Raw genomic sequence first — 23,723 nt, 5'->3', positions numbered from 1 at the left:
ATATTTTATGCAACTCAGTATATCCATGACATTATCATTTCTACCTGGGTTTAACCCAACATATTAATGAGCTATTTTATATTCTTTCCACTAAGTCTTCAAAATTCAGGGTGCCCGTGACAGTGGCAACACATAGCAATTTGGATGCTAAATTTTAAGCAGTTGGAGGAAATGTAATCCTGCCAAAACAATGATGTTTAATGGAAAAGCTATTTTACATTAATTCTATTTTGGTTTCTGTTTAAATAAAATCACGTAAAGTTAAAAACTCAGTTCCTCATTCTTACTGACCGCATCTCAGGTGTTTAACGGCCTCACGTACCGTGTAGCCATCATCATGGGCAGTGTTAGCTCTGGACTATCTTGGATGGAGACCAAAGGGAAGGAGGTTGTGGAGGGTTGTTTTCTTTGGGATCTGGACTCGGGGTTTTCATGAACTCCACACTGCAGGGGCGGAGTGGTCTCATGGAGTAGTTCTTTGTGGAGGGCGGAAATGGACATCTTAAGGAACCAAGAAAAGGGTAATAAATTCAGAGAGTTTCCTCTAAAATTCAGTTCCAGTAATACAGTACAGGATGCCAGGTCTAAATATGGCATGCATATCTTTCACATCTTTAAAATTACGATAGGAGTTTCCGTCGTGGTTCAGTGGTTAATGAATCCAAGTAGGAACATGAGGTTGCCGGTTCAATCCCTGGCCTCGCTCAGCTGGTTAAGGATCCAGCGTTGCCGTGAGCTGTGGTGTAGGCTGCAGATGAGCTCGGATCTGGCGTTGCTGTGGCTCTACAGGTCCGATTAGACCCCTAGCCTGGGAACCTCCATATGTCTCAGGTGCAGCCCTAGAAAAGACAAAAAGACAAAATAAATAAATAAATAATAAAATTACAATGGACATGAACGAAACAACTGCCCATCATCAATGGAAATTTCTGTTTCTGGGTCCCAAGAGAATTAGATTTCCCATCTAAAGGGATTTTTCTTTGTTCTTGGATAAAATCTAAAAACTTTCTTCATGATTTTGTTTCTGCACATTGTGTATTGGAGAACAAATAGAAGTCACTGTCTTTGGAATAGAGAGAATAAAACACATTTCAATGGTGAAAACATTACAGACAAGCCTAAATTGAAAATTTAAAACGAATCTTAAAATTGCACATTTCTGAAAGTGTAAGGAAAGGAAGAGAGGGCTTATAGATCATGGAGTAGGCAATGCGGCTTAAGGCAGTGGCTTTCAGATTCTTTTGTGGGAGGAGTTACGGCCTTAATCTGCTTAGCCAGAAGAAGCATTATGAGAAACCTGAATTTTTTTTTCTTTTGTCATTTTTGCCATTTCTTGGGCCGCTCCCAGCATATGGAGGTTCCCAGGCTAGGGGTCTAATAGGAACTGTAGCCACCGGCCTACGCCAGAGCCACAGCAACGCGGGATCCGAGCTGCATCTGTGACCTACTCCACAGCTCACAACACCGGGTCCTTAACCCACTGAGCAAGGCCAGGGATTGAACCCACAACCTCATGGTTCCTAGTCAGATTCGTTAACCACTGTACCACAACGGGAACTCCTGAGAAACCTGAATATGTGACATAAACTGGAGCAGCTTTGGACGGACCCAACCAGCACCTTTACCTCCATGGCAACCTCTGTGGGCTCCTTCATCACCCCGAGGCTGCCGGAGACAACGTGTGTCAAATGTAAACTCTGCCTCCTGCTTGCAGTTTTACGTTGCAAGAGCCTTGTAGCTGCTGTTCTTTGAATCTATAAAATGAAGGCGCAGGACCAAGGTCCTTTCAGTTCTGGAAATGCTTTCTCATCCTCCAAGTTGGAAAACATTGCTACTTTCATCTGAGAAAGCTTCTTCTTTTTTTGAAAATTTTATTGGAGCATAGTTGACTAGTGGACTTACAATGTTGTGTTAGTTTCAGGTGTACAGCAAGGTGAATCAGTTATACATAGACATATATCCATTCTTTTTTCCCGCCTGTATTATTACAGAATATTGAGTAGATCTTTGTTTTCATTTATTTTATATATAGTAGCATATATATGTTAATCCCATCTTCCCCATTTATGGTTTCCCTTTAGTGACCATAAATTTGATTTCATAATCTGTGAGTTTGTTTCCATTTTATAAATAGGGTCTTTTGTGTCATTTTAAAAAGCATATTCCACATGTAAGTGACATCATGTGATATTTATCTTTCTCTGTCTGGCTTATTTCACTTAGTATGATAATCTCCTAGGTCCATCCATGTTGCTACAGATGGCATTATTTCATTCTTTTTTATGGCCAAGTAATATTCCATTGTATATATGTATCATTCTTGATCCTTTCATCTGCTGATGAACATTTAGGTTGCTTCCAAGTCTTGGCTCTTGCAAATAGTGCTGCAGTGAACATTGGAGTGCATGTATCTTTTCAAATTATAATTTTCTCTGGGTCTGTGCCCAGGAGTGGAATTGCTAGATCATAAGATAGTTCTATATTTAGTTTTTTAAGGAAACCCCATACTGTTCTCCATACTGGTTGTACCAATTTACATTCCCACCAACTGTGTAGGAGGGTTCCCTTTTGAGAAAGTTTCTTATCAACAGGGCCCTTGAAAATATTGATGGAAATATTTAGTAATTGCTGACATTTTCTTCTAGGACCAGGATCCGGCTGCCTTTAGTGAAAACAACTCAACGCTGTTGAATTCCGCCAGACACTATTTGAACATCCGCTACACCCTGCTGCCCTATCTCTACACCCTTTTCTACCGAGCTCATTCCTTGGGGGAGACCGTAGCCAGGCCCCTCGTCCATGAGTAAGCTTTCTGACCTGCAAAGAATCCTTTTCAGATCCCAAGTTCCCCTACTTCGTTAGTAGCAGTAAGGTTAGTAGGGAATGTGCTGCTGTCCTATCAGGGAGGCTTCACCTGCCTTCTCTGTTTTCCAGGTTCTACCAGGACCCAGCCACGTGGGAGGTGCACGAGCAGTTCCTCTGGGGGCCTGGACTCCTCATCACGCCTGTTTTATATGAAGTGTGTTTATAATCTCAACAATGGGGTGGACTTTCCCACTTGTCCTCATTGCTCTATAGCTGAAGAAGTGGGTCCTGAGTTTCTGTGGCTGCGTTTATATATGTATTAATATATGAATGTGAGAGAGACAGATCATGAAAGTTTGGAAATTAGAAAAATTGTAATTTTTTTTTTTAAGGGCCACACTTGAGGCACATGGAGGTTCCCAGGCTAGGGGTCGAATCAGAGCCATAGCCGCCAGTCTACGCCAGAGCCACAGCAACGCGGGATCTAAGCTGCATCTGCAACCTACACCACAGCTCATGGCAATGCCAGATCCTTAACCCAATGAGCGAGGCCAGGCGTTGAACCCGCAACTTCATGGATGCTAGTCAGATTCATTTCTGCGGAGCCACGATGGGAACTCCGAAAAATTGTAATTCTTGATCTCAACTCTTTACCAAGCAAAACAATCTATATTTTGCAAAATTACCTGAATGCTTATTTCCTTAAGCATGTGGCCGTGGTACTGATGGGGGCTTTAAATGCCTGCGCATTCGGGCTGGCCAGCTGTCTGTGTTTCCCTTGGACCAGAGAGCGTGTGCTCCTGGGGTGGGAGTGGCAAAAGAGAAGAGGTGGGGAGAGGTGTGTGAAAGGAGAGGGAGATGCTGGGTGGGGAGTGGGAGGTGTGTTATGCTGGAGCCTGTGTGTGAGGGACCACACACACCCTTCCTAAGTGGAGTTTGGGGCAGGGGTGAGAGGGGAAGAATAGGGAGGGGTCCTGCTGATGTTTAGAAATGGATCCATTTATAAACATGAGAGATGGCCCAGGAACTCATGTCAAAGGCCCTTGGAGCTAATGTTTTAGCCACAGCATCTCATGGTCCATCCTGCTAACTAGCAAGTGGTCCTCCTAGAAGCCTCTTCTGGGGGCTTAGATGCTTCATTCTCCTCCCACCTGTCAGATTACAAATCACTCAGGGAATAAACTTTCTCTGCTGCTTTCAGGAGCCTCAAAGCAAAACCAACGTAATTTCTAGAAACAGCTCTGCTTTGGGTAAACTGCCCAACTGTTCTGAGTATCTGTGTTTTGCTGGTACAGTGGGATGATCCCACCTGTCTCTGTTGGTTGTTGAGAGGAGCACATGCAACTATGTATGAAGGTGTTGTGCAAACTGGAAAGGGATGTGCCAGTGCTGCTCATTGGGTTTTGTGTTTTGTTTTGTTTTGTTTTTTTGTCTTTTTGCCTTTTCTTGTGCCGCTTCCACGGCATATGGAGGTTCCCAGGCTAGGGATCGAATCGGAGCCATAGCTGCCGGCCTACACCACAGACACAGCAATGCTAGATCCTTAACTCACTGAGCGAGGCCAGGGATCGAATCTGTAACCTCATGGTTCCTAGTCAGATTCGTCAACCACTGAGCCACGACGGGAACTCCTGCTCATTCTTTTTTTCAAATTTTATTGACCTATAATCGATTTACAGTGTTGTTTCAGGTGTACAGCAAAATGAGTTGTTTATACACATGCATGTGTGTAGTCTTTTTTCCCATACAGTTATTACATAAGTCAGTGCTCGTTATTGTTGTTGTCCTAGGGTGTGGACTCTGCAAAAGCGTACATACCGGACGCCATCTGGTACGACTATGAGACTGTAAGTGACGCAGCCCTGTTGGGCTTGGAGACCTGCCTCCAGCTGAGGGCAACTCTGAGGCCGCGGTCTTGGGCTAAAATAATACAGGGGTACTTTTAGTGGGTACTTTCCTGGGAAGAAGGCCTTTCCAGATGTACAATGAATCATTGAAATAATTGGGGTAGATTTTATGGCAATTTTCATTATATCAGCCTGGCTGCTATGCAGCTCTCTGGACTAGTGATGCATCTTGGGTGGTGATGACCTGGAGAATTAAAGCCCAGTTGTGGAATCACAGCATGGGGTACTGCAGAGAAATAGGGTGGACTGGAATCTCTGCTATCAACTGCTTATATGACTTGGGCAAGGCACTACCCTTTGGAGGGGGAGGGGGGGTTTATTTTTCTCTTATTTATTTATTTTTTATTTTATTTTATTTTTGCTCTATTGTCTTTTTTTTAGGGTTGCTCCCACAGCGTATGGAGGTACCCAGGCTAGGGGTCTAATCGGAGCTGTAGCTGCCAGCCTATGCCAGAGCCTCAGCAATGCCAGATCCTTAACCAGCTGATCAAGGCCAGGGATCGAACCCACAACCTCATGGTTCCTAGTCGGATTCGTTTCCCCTGTACCACGATGGGAATTCCTGTTTTTCTCTTATTTAAGATGAGGCAGCTGTGGCATGGATAAGCAATGAGATCCTGCTGTTTAGCACAGGGAACTATACCTAGGCACTTGAGATGGAATATGATAGAGGCTAATGTGAGAAAAAGAACGGCTATATATATATTATATATATTATTATATTATAATATATTATATTATGTTATATAAATGGTTGACTGGGTCACTTTGTTGTATAGCAGAAATTGACAGAACATTATAAATGAACTATAATACATAAAAAATAAAATGAGGCAGCTGAACTAGCTGATCTCCAAGGTCATGTGATCTTTTTTCCTTTTGATGGTTAGGGAGTAGCCACCCAATGGAGGAAACAATTTGTGGAGATGCTACTGCCAGGTGACAGGATAGGACTTCACCTTCGAGGGGGCTACATCTTTCCCACCCAGCAGCCAAACACAACCACAGAGGCCAGGTAAGTGCCTCACTCTTCTAAGAGGTGACTGCTCTGGTGCTCTAAGGGGCAGGGTGTTACAGGAGAGGAAAATAGGGACGGAAGGCGGATAAACTAAGGGAAAACATCTCCAGTGAGTAATCCTTCTCACGTGCTTTCAAGCCCAGAATTGGCAGCTCAGTCTTCATTTAGCCAGAGATAAATGTAGTCTCAATTCCTTTCCATTTCCATTGTCTTTCACTTTTAGATTGAATCAGATTATAATAGTCAAGGAGTTCCCACTCTGGTGTGGGTTAAGGATCCAATGATCTCTACAGCAGATCACTGCTGAAGCACAGGTTCAGTCCTCAGCCCGGGACAGTGGGTTAAGGATCCAGCATTGCCACAGCTGTGGCACAGGTTGCAGCTGTGGCTCAGATTTGATCCCTGGCCCAGGAACTTCCATATGCTGCGTGTATGGCCAAAATAAGTAAGTTTTTAGAAAAGAATAGTCAAGATAATTACTCGTGACAATTTCCTTAGGGTCAGAAATTGTCCTTAAGTAGATTCCCTTAAGCATGAGAGATGCAATGCAAGTTCAACAGAAGATAAAGTGTTGTTATGTGGGAGTTCCCATTGTGGTGCAGTGGAAACGAATCCAACTAGGAACCACAACGTTAGAGGTTCGATCCCTGGCCTCGCTCAGTGGGTTAAGGATCCAGCGTTGCCATGAGCTGTGGTGTAGGTCGCAGATGCAGCTCGGATCCCAAGTTGCTGCAGTTGTGGTATAGGCCGGCAGCAACAGCTCTGATTAGACCCCTAGCCTGGGAACCTCCATATGTTGTGGGTGCAGCCCTAAAAAGACAAAAAGACAAAAAAAAAAAAAAAGTTATGTGAAAATCAATAGGTTCAAGATCAAAAGCAAGAAAGTTTGGCCTCAAGCTTTAACTCTGCCTCTTACCTAATGTGTTAACATGGGCAGCTTCTGTTCTTTGTTTCTGCTTATCATGGTAAATTGGTGATGATGGTCATTCAACTTTTTGGAGTTATTAAGAGGGTCAAAGGAAATAGCAGAAATGATTTAGAGTACACGAGACACTTAAAGAGTGCCTGCCACGTGGTGAGCACCCAGTGAGTGCTGATTGTTAGCTCTCGCTCCAACCCAGCAGGAACTACCTTCTGCTGCCTGCCGTCCACCCACGCCCTGCTTCTGTGTTTTCATACAGTGTCAGCGTTGACTCAGCATCTGGGATTTTCTCGGAGATTATCTGTCCCGGGGACAGGAAGGGGGCTGGTTTAACGTCACTCTAGCTCTTCCTTCTCTGAAATAGAGAATTGCTCTTTTACAGTCGGAGGAATTCCCTGGGACTCATCATTGCCTTGGACTATAAGAGAGAAGCAAAGGGGCAGCTGTACTGGGATGACGGTGAATCTAAAGGTAGACTTGCTCATGGCACCATCACCATGGTTCTCGGTGGAAGTTCATCTTTGCAAGTTGCCCAGTATGGCACGAACCCTGTTTTCACCAATGCTGATTGCTATAGCTTAGAATCAGTTTCTTCTTTCTTATTTTTTTATTTTGTCTTTCTAGGGCTGCACTCATGGCATATGGAAGTTCCCAGGCTAGGGGTCAAATTGGAGCTGCAGCTGGTGGTCTACACCACAGCCACAGCAACATGGAATCCAAGCCACATCTGCAGCCTACACCACAGCTCATGGCACCACCAGATCCTTAACCCACTGAGCGAGGCCATGGATTGAACCTGTGTCCTCATGAATACTAGTCGGGTTCATTACCACTGAGCCACGATGGGAACTCCAGAATCAATTTATTCTTAAAGTTCAGTTGGCCAAGCGCATGCATTAGGGGAGACTTCAAATGAGCAAGTTGTATGTTATTGCCCCTATCAAAGCAGCAGACATTGCTGGATTTAATTATTCTTCACTCTAGGTTTTATTATTAATACTAAATAACATTTTGCTAATAGATTTGTAAAATACTGCCTCGGTTGCTCTTGAGGGGCAAATATGTAATCTGGGGAGTGTTTTTTGCCACATATAAGTACCTCACATAAGCTTCTGGTCTCACTATCTAAAATCCTGCCCTATGTAGAATTAACATTAATTATTTATTGGCTATTTGTTATTGTGCTGTGCGCAGGGCCAATAAGCATGAATAAGCTATAGACATTGCCTTGAGGAAGTCCCAGTCCAGCAAGATAGTGGGCCTGTGGCGCCAAAGTGTTTTAAATGCCAGCAAGAGGGCACCACAGAGGGCCACGGAATTCAGAGGCTCGAAGGGGTCCAGGGAGCCTCTGTGAGGTTTGCCAAAACAGGTGGAACTTGGGTGAGCAGGACTAGGTGGCAGAGGTGTTTCCAGTGAAGAGAGGAATGTGCCCTGCCTCTCTCCTCCTGTAGTAACGGGGCCTCCTCGTCTTTCTCTTTCAGATGCTGTAGCTCAAAACAAATACATTCTGTATGATTTTTCTGTCACCTCTGTGAGTACTGGTTTTGAAGAACCCACAGTGCACTTTCTCTTCTCTGACTGCCTTTTGCATTTTGGGTTTGCTGTAGAAACTGGGTCATGTGGGGTAAGAGCGGTCCTAGAGGAATTAACCTCAAAAGGAAAGTTTTCATCTTGTCAGACCCGTAAGCCTGTAGAACATCAGGATGCGTTTGATGAAGAACTCGTTCCGGGTAATAGAATCAGTAAATAACCTGTACGCCAAAGCAAAACATTACCAAAAAAAAAAAAACAAACTAGGATTCTTATGAGTCTGGGTGACAGATTTCTCCGGGACCATCACCTGGCACCATTTATTTTATTTTTTTTGTTTAAGTTCTACCTCTGAACAAAGCCCTGAAATTTTTTAACTTATTATTTTTATTGGGGCATAATCGACATGTAATATCATATTGGTTTCGTGTGCCCAACATAATGGTTCAGTATTCATATTGTGAAATGATTACAACGGTGAGTCAAATGAACATCCATCACCACACACAGTTACAAATTTTTTTCTTGTGATGAGAACTTTTTAAGATCTACTCTCTTAGCAACGATCAACTATACGATAAAAGACAGTCACTGTGCTGTGTATCATGTAACCATTCATGACTTGTTTAAAACACATGCAGTGCCTCACAGATTTGTGCATCACCCTTGGGCAGGGGCTCTGCTCATCTTCTCTAAATCCAGCGACATTCCAACTTTAGTGTATATGCTGCTGAAGCAGGCACTTCTTTTTTTCTCAACTCTATTGAGGTGTAATTGACAAATAAAATTGTACATAGTTAACTCGTTAGAGCATAATGATTGATACCACTGATTATTAGAGAAATGCAAAGCGAAACACCTGGCACCATTTAGAACCTTAGAGACAACACACCGTCGATCTCAGCAAGAAAGGTAGTGAGTGGTGCTTGGGCACAATTACAGTGTGATACATCTGATCTTGAAACAGACTTATTTTTCTCCTCCAGAACCGTCTCCAGGCAAAGATTATAAAAAATACGTACACAGACCCCAACGGACTCACATTTACAAATATCACAATCTTGGGAATGGACAAGGAACCTGCTAATTTTACTGTCTTCCTTAATAATGCTGCCACCCCCATTTCAAACGTTGTCTACACCAGTTCGACAAAGGTGGGATATTGTGCATTCCTGTGACCCCCTCACTGACAGTTCCGGCCTGAGATTCTGACGGCCAGCTGTCCCTTGCTCTTTTGACTTTGGGCGGTCACAGAGACAGCTGGCTCGCTGGAAAATCACAGGGATGCAGAGGGAGAATCCCCTGCATATGGACGCTTGAGCTTTGTTTGCATTAGGACTCTGAAGAAGACAGTAGGAGTTGGGACCCTGAAAGAAAGCAGTTCTCCTCTGGGCAAATTTAAACGCAGACATGCTAACCGCAGATGTAGTATTATGAAAACATTATTCAATTGATGTTCCCGTCGTGGGTCAGCAGTTAGAGAACCCGTCTAGTATCTATGAGGACACAGGTTCGATCCCTGACCTTGCTCCGTGGGTTGGGGATCTGGCGTTGCTGTGAGCTGTGGTGTAGGTCTCAGACGTGGCTCAGATCCCAGGTTGCTGTGACTGTGGCGTAGGCCGGCAGCTGTAGCTCTGATCTGACCCCTAGCCTGGGAACCTCCACATGCCTCAGGTATAGCCCTAGAAAGACCAAAAAAAAAAGGAAAAGAAAAGAAAGACAATATTATTCAATAAATTGGCCTAGTTCTAGAGAGTATTTACACGTGTGTTCTCTCATCTAAGTTAAAGACTTTCTTTGAGACACTGTTGGTATTTTATTTTTTCTTAGTGTTTTAAGCTCTTTTTATACCATCACAGAAAGAGTTTAGAAGAACACGATGGGGTGATCTGCGGTTTCTCTTATGGAGTGGTTCCCTTACGTGATAATCTCTTGACTATTTCAAGCACTGGGAAATTCACTGTTTGTTAGGGTAGCCCCCTTCCATTATGACAACACATGTAGCAGAGGACGAGAGCTTGGGTTTAGGGCATTCTAATCCTCGCTCTTCTGTGCCTAGCTGTGGGCAAAGCAGCAAACCTCTCTGAACCTCAGGGTTCTGTTTTGTAATATGGAGAGAGCCATATTATTCATAGCACAGGGTTGCTTTATAGGATTAATAGAGATAAAGCATATAAAGTGGTTATCACAGCGCCTGACCCATGTAAATACTCAGTAACGTTGAGCTGTGCTAAGTACTCCCATTGTTATTAAAATGGATGAGCAGCAGTACCCAGGGGGCAATGAATTTGAAATGCCAACTGTGCTTGTGATCTATATTCCTTAACATGGTCAGGAATAAGTCAGATTCGTTTTCCTGACAGGAAGGTCAAAAGCCCCAGAGGAGAAAAGACAGTGTGACAAATAGCCCACGTTAAAGCGGTTGATGGACAGAGGGCTCCCCCGATCCTGACTCCCAGCCCATCAGGGAAGGACGTGATCCAGGCAGCCCCACGCCATCAACTTCACCATCGTGGCTTCCTTCCTCTTCCCTCAGGTGGTGAGCATCCCTGATCTCCAGGGACTGTTACTGGGACAAGAATTCTCCATTGAGTGGAATCTTCCAGTGCATGACCTGCAGAAGTTCAACTGCTACCCCGAGGAGCCTGCGGTCTCCGAGGAGAACTGCCAGCAGCGGGGGTGCCTGTGGGAGGTAAGGACCGGGAGCAGGTGACCAGATAACCACAGGGAGCAGGAAGCTGCAAACAGTGTCCCACCAGCAAGTAGGCACTTGGGAAACACGGGCTAAATGTTGATGGGTTGAACGGTAGGCAGTCCGACTTTAGGAAGAAAATTATACTGTGCCAAGCGATGAATTATTTTGTTCATGCCGTGGGATAGGTGCTCAGCGTTTCACCCTGAACTAGAAGAAACTCGTTGCCTCTCTGGCGCTCCCTTTCCTCCAGTCACAGCACTCAACACCCCACGTTTTTTTAAACTTAGGATGAACTCGTTGGGAATGCATTGAGTATTTTAAGTAATTCTTTCCATCTGTTGGAAAGTCCATGCCGTAAATAAGATAAGTCTGCTTCTCTCTGTTTGAAAAATAGACTGAAGGCCAGAAGAAATAAGTGGTTTCCTTAAGGTCACAATAAGGACAATAGGGCCACGGGGAGGGGAACCTTGCCTTAGAACTCCAGTCTCAGATCAAGGTCCTACTGGCACGTCACCACTCACCCTTAAGAGGAGGCCTGTGTGTGTGTGTGTGTGTGTGTGTGTGTGTGCATTGCCAGGGTTGCCATGACAAAATACTGTAAACTGGTAACTTAGAACAATAGCAATTTTATTTTATTTCATTTTATTGCTTTTTAGGGCCGCACCCACAGCATATGGAAGTGGGCAGGCTAGGGGTCTAATTGGAGCTGTGGCCACTGGACTACATCACAGCCCCATCTGCAACCTGCACCACAGCTCATGGCGATGCCAGATCCCCGACCCACTGAGCAAGGCCAGGGATCGAAACGCCGTCCTCGTGGATACTGGTTGGATTCGTTTCTGTTGCACCAAAAGGAGAGCTCTAGTAGCAATTTATTATCTCAGAGTTCTGGGAGCTGGACGTCTAGGATCAAGGTGCTGGCAGAGTTGGTTCCTTCCGAGGGCTGTGAGGGAAACTGCTTCATCTTCCTCTCCTGGCTTCTGACGGCTTTCCGGCCATCTTTGCTGTGCCTCAGTTTATAAAACATCACCCTGATCGCTTCCTTCGTCTTCTCCTGGTGGTCTTAGTCTATCTCTGTGTCCCAGTTTCCCCTTTTAACAAGGCTACCGGTCAAATTGGATTAGCCCTAGTCTGGTGGCCTCCTGCAACTCCATCATCTGCAAAGATCCTGTTTCCAAACAAGATACCAGGTACCTTGTTTGCAGTTACCAGGAGTTAGGACGTAGCATCTCTTCTGAGGAATGCAGTTTAACCCGTAATAATGGACAGAGTGTAAGAGACAGTCTGCGTTATAACCACCTTCTCCAGTAATTAGAGCCTCAAAGTGCGACCTCAGAGGCTGACTGAGAGTCCCTCCCGTTGTTCCAGCCCACGACGGTGCCCGGCGTGCCCACCTGTTTCTACGACACCATCCCTAATTACGCCGCCAGCAACATTCAGTACCTGCCCACGGGCATCACCACAGACCTTTCCCACCTGACAGCCCCTGAATCGGCAGCACCACCGTCTTCACGGGGCGAGCAAATCCAACCCCCAGTCGCCGCCGCCGCCGCCAAGGCTGCCTCGGCCTCCGATCCCCTCTCCGCCAAGATCAGCTTTCTCCGAGTGAGCGTCATCTACCACACCGCAACCATGCTGCAGTTCAAGGTAAGCCCGTGTCGCAGAGTCCGCCACGGACGGAGCTCTTAACTGGCAGCTCCATACAAATGGAAGACATGGAAACATCTTTTGGTGTGAATCCCTCATTTTACAGGTGGGGCTGCTGAGGCCCAGAGAGGTGAAGGTCAGAAAGTCAGAGGGAAGAAGAGCCAGGATGTGGCCTTAGGTCCACAAAGGCACTGAGCTTCCTATTCCAGTGAGCCCTCAAAGTCATGATCATCCTCAGAGAGTCGGTCCTTAGCCCTGAGAAAACACGTCTACTTTGTAGTCAGTCATATAAACGTGTATGACTTTACAGTAAGTCATATAAATGAGAGTAAGTCACTTCCAACATCAGAGCTATTTCTCTAGCTGTGGTTCTTAAACTTCAGCACATGCCAGAATCACCTGCAGGTCTTATTAAACCTCTGATGGGCCTTACCCCCAGGGTGTCTGTTGGGTGGATTTGCTGTGCCAACAAGTTTCCAGGTGATGAAGATATTGCAACTTAAAGGGCCACACTTTGAGACTCTGCTCTAATAGAAAGTGTGAACCACCTGTTTGCCAATAACCATATTTTTAAAATGTATTCGAAGAAACGCCAAGCGTAATTAATTTTAATAGCATTTTACTGCATCCATATATCAAAATATCATTCCACCCTGTAATCCAAATATAATTATTGAGATAAATTAATCATGCTAAGTCTTTGAAATGTGCTGTTTAGTGTGCACTTAAGAGTGAGTCTCAGTTCAGACAACACATTTAAAGGACTAATGGCCGCATGGGGGGTGGATCCCACCTGGCACAGCTCAGCAGCTCTAGCCCTTGCTTTTCAACTTCAGTGTTTGAGGCATCACCCTTGGGGTCTTGAGAAAAGGGAGATTCAGATGCAAAAGGTCTGGGGGAGGCTGAGAGTCTGCGTTCTTAACCAGCTCCCAGGTGATGCTGCTTCACACTGTTGAAGGTTGTGAAAGTGGCTTTTGGTCTGCGACACACCATTCTGAGAAGCAAGGCTTAAGACAATACTTAAGCGGAGTACGTGGACCAGTAACGTCATGAGGAAGGGGATGCTTGGCCATCAAGCTATACTCCCCGGCCTTGGATAACGCTTTTCACTTCTCTCTTTTTTTTCCCCTGCACGTGAAAACGGTGAGGGAGGTAGGAACAAGTGGTAAGTACAAAAGAGCAGCCTTAGGGTGGGAAAAGTTGCACGACAGCTCGAAGCTCAACCAGTAAGAAGGTCCCAGAGTTCATAGGAAAATTCAGCGCTTTTATGTCTAACATGCCCTCACATGCTCACACAGAATCTTAAACGCTTACCTGCACGTGTGTGTTTACATACCACACACACGTGCATTGCATCTGTGAGGTCCCACACTCTTAAATCACGGATGTTTTAGAGGAAGTGCCCTGGCTGGCCTTGAATAGGTCTTACCCTGCATTTTGGGAGGTCAGGCTGTGTATCAGGCACAGTAGGTGGGAGGGCCATGCATCTACTTGCTTGGGGATATAAGATGCCTCCGGATCTGATGACTCAGACTGGCCAGAAAACATGAGAACGGAGGAGCATAAGCTTACAGGAAGGATTGGAGGTATGAGAAACCGTCAGAAAGTTTCCTTCTCCCTTCTTGGCAGATCTATGATCCCACTAATAAAAGGTATGAGGTCCCAGTATCTCTGAACACACCTCCCTCTCCAGTTGGCTCCACTGCAGACCGGCTGTATGATGTCAGGATTCAGAACAATCCTTTCGGGATCCAGATTCGACGAAAAAGCTCTGGCACTGTGATGTAAGCACTCTTTGATGCTAATCCAAGTGGCTCTAGATCTAATTACAGTGGCTGCAAGTGGGAGTTCCTGTCCTGGCTCGGGGGGTTAAGAACCTGACTAGTACCCACAAGAATTCAGGTTCAATCCCTGGCCTCACTCAGTGGGTTAAGGATCTGGCGTTGCAGTGAACCATGGTGTAGGTTGCAGATGTAGCTTGGATCCCACATTGCTGTGGCTGCGGTGAGGACCACCAACTGCAGCTCCAATTCGACCCCTAGCCTGGGAATTTCCATATGCCACGGGTGTGACCCTAAAAAATAAGAAAAAAAAATTAATGCAGGGATTCCTGCCATGGCACAGCAGAAATGAATCTGACTAGGAACCATGAGGTTGCAGGTTCGATCCCTGGCCTTGCTCAATGGGTTAGGGATGTGGTGTTGCCGGCAGCTGTAGCTCCGATTTGACCCCTAGCCTGGGAACTTCCATATGCTGCAGATGAAGGTTGCCCTAAAAAGCCATAATAATAATAATAATAATGCCAGTGAGATATTAACCTTAGAGACTCTAACGCTTGTAAACAGGGAGTGTATCTATTGCCCCTACTTCAATTAGAAATGTGTTTTCTGTTAGTCTTTAACTCAGCAAGCAAAATTAATTGATCAAAGATTTAAACAAACTAATGTTTATTTTTAGAGAAAGGAAAATACATGTTCTATTCCTTGTTCTTGTTAAGTAGAAGAGAAAGCTATTTAGTAATTACAACGGATAACCTGTGATGGAAATCAGTTCTCTCTGTGCTCATTAAGAAATGAAAACAGAAGAGTCAGGAGGGAAGGGCAAAGATTACTAAGGAGGGCCAAATGGCTTTTTCAGTCTTGGCTTTTATTGAGATTTTAGACTCAAAGCCTTTTTACAATGTCACACACAAAAGGAGTTGTCATCTCTCCTCTCTTGTCCTGCCGCTGCATGGAATGAAGCCAAGATCTGGCTTTCGTGTGGGGCTGGCGTTCGCCACCCCATCAGGGTAAAAACTGTGCCCCTGTGTGCGTGCGTCTGCCTCCAGCCCTCTTTGACTCTCTGTCAGACTTTCTGTGTGTTACCTTCTTTGGTAAGAAGTTCCTTGGCCAATCCAGAAAAGTTGTTCTAAGAGTTACACATGTTCTGTTGAAAAATTTGCTTCTACCTTCTCCATTTATTGGCACATTCAAGCTGACGTGCCAGGCAATGAGAGGCATTGATGTGCCAGGCAATGAGATGAGAAGACATGCTCCTTGTTCTAAAGGAGTCCGTGACCCACTAAAGGCGCTCTTAGTCCTGCAAACCGCAGGATAGAAAGGCCGACACAGAACCCTGGGAGCGAGTGATGGCCATTGTTAGGACCTGGGTCATCTCCTAGTATTTGACCCCGAGTCCGGATGTACAGTCACTCAGGAGGCTTCTGGATCAACTTGTCGTCCCTGAGTGGCCCATGTCTGCACGGGCCTGTGCTCAGCTCAGCTCCGAGGTCTGCCCCTGTGTTGCAGTTGGGACTCGCAGCTCCCTGGTTTCACCTTCAACGACCTGTTCCTTTCCATCTCCACGCGCCTCCCGTCTCAGTACCTCTATGGCTTTGGGGAGACAGAGCACACGACGTTCAGAAGAAACATGAGCTGGCACATGTGGGGAATGTTCGCCCGAGATGAACCCCCCGCGGTAAGCACAGAAAAACAAGGTTTTCAATCACTTTCTCTCTGGGCACACTTATTTTAATCTGCATGCCCGTATATGGAGCCCTATCCCTCAGCTCCACTTTATAATGATACATTTTGCTCTCAGATGAAATAAGCCATATGTTAGGATCTTCTGCCCCGTTGGTCCTTAAAATATCAATATACGTTTCCTGCAGACTGTGGATTTTATTTCATAAAATTTTAGTGAATACGTTATATGTATTAAGCACATAGAATAAAATGCTGTCTTATTTAATAAGATATTATCTTTGTTCTTCAGACGCTTATGAGCTAGTAAGAGAGAGAGAGGCAGAAATAATGCTAACATAGGATAATCAGTGCTGTAATAGAATTAGATCATGGGAAACAAGGATGGCACAGGGGGTGGGGCACTTAGATTTTTATTCGGGGTAGCGGAACGGGTCAAGGAAGGCTTTGCAAAAGACAGGACATTGAACTGAGGCTTCAGTACTGAGTCGGAGTTGGCTGTTTGGGTTATGATGCGAAAATGATTTCTTCGATTTTCTTTTTTTGCTTACCCACCTATTCGCCCCCTGGCTCTCCCAGTACAAGAAGAATTCCTACGGTGTCCACCCCTACTACATGGCACTGGAGGGGGATGGCAATGCCCACGGAGTCCTCCTGCTGAACAGCAACGCCATGGGTAAGTCTCAGGCATACTCCCCATGTTCCAGCATAAACAGCTGTGACCACATTTTTGGAATCTGGAATATCACCAGGAATAAAGTAAGTCCAGGGCAAGGGAAATGGGCCAGTTAAACTGATACTCCATTTGTTAATTTAAGTTTTATCGAGAGCTCCAGGACAGGTATTAGGGGTACAATTTTGACTAATCCTTGTCCCTTCTCTTGGATGACCTTATTATTTTGCTTTATTTATTTTTTGTCTTTTTAGGGCCGCACGTGCAGCATATGGAGGTTCCCAGGCTAGGGGTCAAGTCGGAGCTGTAGGCACTGGCCTGCGCCAGAGCCACAGCAACGCGGGATCGAGCCGCATCTGCAGCCTACACCCCAGCTCACGGCAATGCCAGATCCTTAACGCACTGAGCGAGGCCAGGGATCGAACCCGCAATCTCATGGTTTCTAGTCGGATTCGTTAACCACTGGCCATGATGGGAGCTCCTAAAAGTAGCAAATTTTAAGGCAGAGGTGGTATCTGGATAACTCACAATTCCAATAATGCTCATCTTCTTTTTTCCTTTTTTGTAGATGTGACCTTCCAGCCGACTCCTGCCCTGACATACCGCACCACAGGAGGAATTTTGGACTTTTATATGGTTTTGGGGCCAACCCCCGAGCTTGTAACTCAGCAATACACCGAGGTTGGAAGTCCTTCTATTCAGTGATAAACCAGCCAGTGTTTAGTAGATATTACCAGGTTCTTAGCACTGAGAAAGCCCAATGGTTTTTCTTAAGGCCCCTGGGTGTTCCTACGGCATGATTGCCCTCTTTTCTGAAAGTCAGGCCTTAGTGTTAAAGGGCTCTAAAGACCTATTGATAGCCCATAGTTCTCTGAGCTACTTGCTAAGTAGCCTTTCTGAGAATCTCTAGGCAATGACAACCACTGAGTTCTCAGGTTGCCTAGAGCGGAGGCTGTAGAGTATAAGGAGACTTTCTATCATGCTGTGTCTTTGTGGTTATTCCATATTTAGGTGACTTTCCTGTTTCTCTTGAGTGAGGCCTCTTAGATCTGACAGTACTCCATAGGAGTGCTCCAGTTACTTCAAGAATAAGCCAATCATCTTTTCTGCTCTAAAAAGTCTACTTGGATCCCTGTTTCTTTTTTATTCTAGTTGATTGGTCAGCCAGCAATGGTTCCATACTGGGCCTTGGGATTCCAGCTGAGTCGATATGGATACCAGAATGATGCTGAAATTTCCAATTTGTATGATGCAATGGTGGCAGCTCAGATTCCCTACGTATGAAACCCTCATTCAGACTGTGGTTTAATTAGTTATGGGAGTTGGTGGCTAATCAGAGATTGAGATTTCTTCATAGAAATTAACAAATGACTACCTTAGGATACAGAAAATGAGCTAGGAAACATTGCTTTTTAAATTTATTTCATGACCTCCTTTCAAATCAGGTGTTCAGAGTTGTGAGTTGTGTAAATCCTTCAGCACTTTGGGGGGTGCTTGGGGCCTAGTGTTCCTTCCCTTTTGCCAGGAACATCCTGGGGAGCCATGGCTGGGTTTTGAAGGCGTGACATCGGGGACTTGAAAATCATCTCACGATTATGACCATTTTAGGAGGTTATAGGCTATGCCTGGAGAGAATGGACGTAAAGTGACAGTATGAAAGAAAGCGGTTAAACCCAAGCCTTGACTTTCTCTTCAACACACACATATACATAAGCATATCCTGTGATGACAGTATCTCCTAAATGCCCTAGAAGTGCACTTGATTGCTGTCACCAGGCCGAATTCCATAAACAACATGCTCTTTCTCCTCTTAGAATGATCATTTTCTCATCACCCGTTCTCTTCGCTCTCAGTTCACCTCCTGAGATTTTTGGAGGACAATTCATGACAGGAAGATAGGAACAAAATCAAGTGTTCAGATGTTTTCATCAAAGGTCATCTGAAACATTCAGCAGGCTTCATTTGTTTCTTTTTATCTGCTTCTCTTCTAGATACTTATTAAACATAAATTAGGAAAGTAGAAAAAATAAAAGATAAAAAAAAATCCGTAGATCTACCTACCTCACTGAGGCAATTCTTTTCCATGCTTTGGCTTATGAGCAAATTTTGCTCCCTCTTCACCAGGAGTGTTAAGGCAATACGAGTGATTCTCACCTTCAGGCTGCAAAGGAGCATTGTTTTTTCCCCAGCTGACTCTTAACCACTCTAGCCATGATTTAATAATCATGGATTGAGTGAATTTCAGGTTCAGAAAGCTGGGTTGGTACTGTACAGAGAAGAGGGAAGACAAGATTTTCACCTCAGGGACCATCCAGCCAAATGGGGATGGCAGAAACCTATACACATACATTCTAGAAAGCCGTAAAATAGTGTAGTCCTAAATGTGAATAGTTTCAGTCAAGTTTACTGGAGGGGGACAGAAACAGCTATACAAGCTTTTCTGTTTCTCAGGCACGCCTGGGCTTCCTGCCCTTGAACATTCAACCAGCACTTGTGTGAGACTCAATGGGTTTGAGACTTGAAGAGTGGAAAAGACATTAACTCAGGGAAGGAAAGGGGAGAATCCAGTTGGAAGAACAGGAGAAGGGGTGGGGGCGGGTGAGCTAGATGTAGGAATCAGAAAGCAATCTAGCTCAGCAGAACTGTAAGGTCTGTCTAGGGGGTACTGAGATAAGAAATTAAGAGGGGCCCGGGCTGGGTCAGCAAGCAGGAGGACTGGAGACTGCCGAGCCGTCCCTGCTGCAGGACCCCAAGCCTCATGCATGCTTCCTCCTATAGGACGTCCAGCACGTTGACATCGATTACATGGACCGGAAGCTGGACTTCACCCTCAGCCCCAGCTTTCAGAACCTTGGCCTCCTGATTGAGCAAATGAAGAAAAATGGCATGAGATTTATTCTCATCCTGGTAGGTAGTTAGAAAGATGAGATCCTGTTTTCTAAGTCCCTAGTTTAAAATAGTACCATTGATGGAAACTGGATGAAGAGTACATGAGACCTCCCTGAAAATTTTTTGGAACTTCTTGTGAATCTATAATTTTTAAAGTATTTAAAAGCAAATAAACAAAAGACGGAAGAACCAGTGAAAAGTGGTTTTTAAAAGATAGTACGTTGCAATATGTATTTTTCATAACTGTGAGTGTCACTGGATGTAATTAATTGTTACTGTTCTTTTGGTCAAGTTAGAAGAACTGCACTGAAACACTGAATATCACACACACACACACACACACACACACAAAAGCATCTATTTCAGGCTTTTCCCCTAGAAGGAACAGCTGTATCTTAATCTCACCTTTATCTGAGGGGTTCCAAAACTTCTTAAGTTACCCTTAACCATTACTCAGCAGTGGTGAGGCTCAAGGGACTTCTTTTTTCTTAATTAAACTCACGAAAGTTTATGAGAAGATAGGAACAAAATCAAGTGTTAAGATGTTTTCATCAAAGGTCATCCGAAACCTTCATCAGGCTTAATCTTAACTGAGTTAAGACCCAGAATACCAATTTATTATTCCACTTTGGAAGCTATATCCTGGTAAACACAGAAATAATTGCCGGCAAATGGTCCTCCCTTCCAGCTTCCAAAAGTTATAGCGGTATTTGCTGACTTTTGTTCGTTCATTCGTTCAAGTCTTAATTAAACACCGGGCCTTGGAAATCACTGTTCTTTTAGGGGCCACACTCGCGGCCTGTGAAGTGCCCAGGCTAGGGATTGAATCGGAGCTGTAGCCGCCGGTCTACACCACAGCCACAGCAGTGCAGGATCCGAGCTGCGCCTTTGACCTACATCACAGCTTACAGCAATGCTGGATCCTTAACCCACCGAGTGAGGCCAGGGATTGAACCTGCATCCTCATGGATCCTAGTCAGATTTGTTTTTGCTGAGCCATGACGGGAACTCCAGAAATCACTGTTCTAAAAGGTGTGTGTGTGTGTATGTTTATAATGTAAATAAATGAAGAAATATCCTTTTTCTTATAGAGATTTTATTCTGTTGGAAGGAGACAGCCAATAAATATTTAAAAAGATAATTTCATAGGCTGATGCATAAGCCATTTCAAGCTTTTCTCTCTCCAGCTCATTTTAGTATTTTTTTTTTTTTAGCATCAGATTTTTGTGGGACAGATGGGGGTTAAGCTATTCAAAAATTTATATTAAAAACACAAAACAAAAATTCCCCCTTCCAAAAAAGATATTATCAGATAGATAGTGATGATAGTTATGAAATAGGATGTTTTATGGAGAGTAGTGGGGGCACGTGTGGGATGGGGTGAACAGAGAATGTCACTTTAGACAGACAAGTTAGGCCACAGAATAGAAAAGATAGTTTCACACTCTTAAGGAATATTGCTATGACCCTGTGAAAACACAATAAATTGCCTTTCTCCACTTCAAGGTAATGTCTTATTACGCTGTTATATCACCAGGAATTGTTTTCCTCAAGAATGTTATAGACATCATTATATTAATTGATCTCTCATTTGTCCATGGGTGTGTGTGTGTGTGTGTGTGTGATACTGAGCTTCACCATTTTTTCTGCACTGTGAATTGTTAAAAATTTTAGGGGACTTTTTGTGGGGATGTTTTTCTCATGCTTGCTGTTCTAAACCCTTTCATTGCAGGATCCAGCCATTTCTGGCAATGAGACCCAGTATCTCACATTCACCAGAGGGCAGGAAAACAACGTATTCATCAAATGGCCAGACAACAGTGATATTGTCTGGGGAAAGGTAAGGCTTAGGGGCCTGTAATTAATCAGCATCACAATGTCTTGATTAAAAGAGGCTCTTGGGGAGTTCCCATCATGGCACAGTGGTTAACAAATCCGACTAGGAACCCTGAGGCTGTGGGTTCCGATTCCTGCCCTTGCTCAGTGGGTTAAGGATCCGGCGTTGCTGTGAGCTCTGGTGCAGGTTGCAGACGCGGCTCGGATCTGGCGTTGCTGTGGCTCTGGCGTAGACCGGCGTCTACAGCTCCGATGAGACCCCTAGCCTGGGAACCTCCATATGCTGTGAGTGTGGCCATAGAAAAGACAAAAATAAAAGAGGTTCTTGGGAGTTCTCTGGTTGCCTAGTGGTTTAAGATTCAGTATCGTCCCGGCTGCGGCTCATGTTCGATCCCTGGCCCAAGAGCTTCCGCATGTCATGGTTGTAGCCAAAATAAATAGATACATACACACATACATGTAAGATAAAAGAGGCTTTTAGTAAATCTTGGTAAAATATAGGGAGTAATTTGGAGTTCCTGCCATGACGCAGTGGGTTATTGATCCTGCTTATCTCTGTGGAGTCACCAATTCGATCCCTGGCCCTGCGCGGTGGGTTAGCTATCCAGCATTGCTGCTGCTGTGGCCTAGGTCGCAGCTTGGATTTGATCGCAGGCCTGGGAACTTCCATATTCCACAGGTGCAGCCAAAAATATATGTATATAAAATAAATATATATATATGTACACGCACACACATATATATATACACACATACACACACACGTATATGTAAGTTATGAATAAGTAGAAATCTGTTGCTTTTTAGCTTGATAAATATGAATAAGACCAAGGTTTCAGGTCTAATCCTCTAAGATATCAGTAAGCTCTGTTTATCGTCTGGAAGTTTGCCAACACCCCACCCTCATGTTTCCCAGCTGGTCATTTAACAAACATGAAGACTCCTTTCGGGAATGGCTCGGCAGTCTGTCTCCCAGTCACTCACTCTCATCTTTGACCCAGGAAGCTTAATCAACATCTAACTAAATCACTACATGTCATTGATTATTTTCCTCTTATCTCCTTTAATTCCCTTGTGTGGCCTCAATCCTTATCCTCATGGTTTGATTCATAGCAACAAGATTTTAAGTGAACTTCCTGACTCCAGGTGACAGTAGCTCTTAGCCAGAATTGAACTGCTCCGTAATAATCCTGTGTCACTTCCCCTTGCCCTGGGCACCTGTGGTGCTCACTGTGCCTTTGAATGCTTCCTCCCCAGCTTACCCCAGTAATATCTGCCCTTCAAGACCAACTCCAATAGTCCCCCTTAGGAGTTCCCATCATGGCTCAGCAGTTAAAGAATCTGACTGGCATCCATGAGGACGCAGGTTCAATCTCTGGCCTCGCTCGGTGGGTTAAGGATCCAGCATTGCCATGAACTGTGGTGTAGGTCACAGATGCAGCTTGGATCTGGTGTTGCTGTGGCTGTGGCATAGGCCAGCGACCATAGCTCTGATTCAGCTCCTAGCTTGGGAACTTCCATATGCTGCGGGTGCGGCCTTAACAAAAAAGATTAAAAAAAAAATTTAAAAAAATAGTCCCCCTTAGAAAGCAAAGACTAGCTTTTTTCTCCCTTTTCTGTATCATTGCCCTCAAAGAGTATTGCACACAACTTAGCTCGTTATGTTCCATACGTGAATTAGAAAATAAGGACTATTTCCTACTTAAATCTCATTAGATACAGACCATAGAAGAGTGCCTAGCATATAGTAAATGCTCATTTAATCAATGTATATAGTTAATATCCTTCTAATTATAGATGAAATTGGTTGATACTATGGCATTTTTTTTTCTCTTTCTTTTGTCCTTTTTAGGGCCACACCCACAGCACATGGAGGTTCCCAGGCTAGGGGTCGAATCAGAGCTGTAGACACTGGCCTACATCAGAGCCACAGTAATGCCAGATCTGAGCCTCGTCTGCGACCTACACCACAGCTCATGGCAACACAGGATCCTTAACCCACTGAGCAAGGCCAGGGATCGAACCCACAACTTAATAGTTCCTAGTTGGATTTGTGTCCGCTGCCCCACAATGGGAACTCCTATGGCATTTTTAATGATGCTTGTACTTGGGGTCCCTAGAAACTCATGGTACTGCTTAAAAGCACTGAGACTAAGTTTACAGCTTGTGAATGGAAATCAATCTTATTCCTTTAAATTCAGACTTAACATTTATTTTTCGTAAGAGGAATCTGGTTATAAGTCTATGACAGATAGCAGTGAGAACTGAATAATCATTTGCAAGGTGATTATTCAGAGGGTGTGTTTCAAATGGGTTTAGTCAATCATGACATTCAAAAAT

At 44.5% G+C, this 23,723-nt stretch overlaps 1 protein-coding gene across 3 annotated transcripts in view; it reads left to right on the top strand.

Annotated features, from left to right (window-relative positions):
* The window catches only part of MGAM2 (maltase-glucoamylase 2 (putative)), a 95,887-nt gene that overhangs the window by 44,815 nt on the left and 27,349 nt on the right, over window positions 1-23,723 (top strand). For all 3 annotated transcript variants that reach the window (XM_021079094.1, XM_021079095.1, XM_021079093.1), the window contains exons 18-33: window positions 2,646-2,803; window positions 2,935-3,019; window positions 4,596-4,652; window positions 5,603-5,727; window positions 7,035-7,123; window positions 8,134-8,183; window positions 9,169-9,336; window positions 10,719-10,874; window positions 12,246-12,524; window positions 14,154-14,308; window positions 15,812-15,980; window positions 16,565-16,661; window positions 17,227-17,339; window positions 17,811-17,936; window positions 19,437-19,565; window positions 21,280-21,387. In XM_021079094.1, the coding sequence (XP_020934753.1) occupies window positions 2,646-2,803; window positions 2,935-3,019; window positions 4,596-4,652; window positions 5,603-5,727; window positions 7,035-7,123; window positions 8,134-8,183; window positions 9,169-9,336; window positions 10,719-10,874; window positions 12,246-12,524; window positions 14,154-14,308; window positions 15,812-15,980; window positions 16,565-16,661; window positions 17,227-17,339; window positions 17,811-17,936; window positions 19,437-19,565; window positions 21,280-21,387 (2,064 nt within the window). The remainder of the gene's footprint in view (window positions 1-2,645; window positions 2,804-2,934; window positions 3,020-4,595; window positions 4,653-5,602; window positions 5,728-7,034; window positions 7,124-8,133; window positions 8,184-9,168; window positions 9,337-10,718; window positions 10,875-12,245; window positions 12,525-14,153; window positions 14,309-15,811; window positions 15,981-16,564; window positions 16,662-17,226; window positions 17,340-17,810; window positions 17,937-19,436; window positions 19,566-21,279; window positions 21,388-23,723) is intronic.

The sequence above is a fragment of the Sus scrofa genome, chromosome 18 (genome assembly GCF_000003025.6).
Source record: "Sus scrofa isolate TJ Tabasco breed Duroc chromosome 18, Sscrofa11.1, whole genome shotgun sequence".
Taxonomy (NCBI): domain Eukaryota; kingdom Metazoa; phylum Chordata; class Mammalia; order Artiodactyla; family Suidae; genus Sus; species Sus scrofa.
Note: the sequence above shows the minus strand (reverse complement) of the source record. Positions and strands in the feature narration are given on the sequence as shown.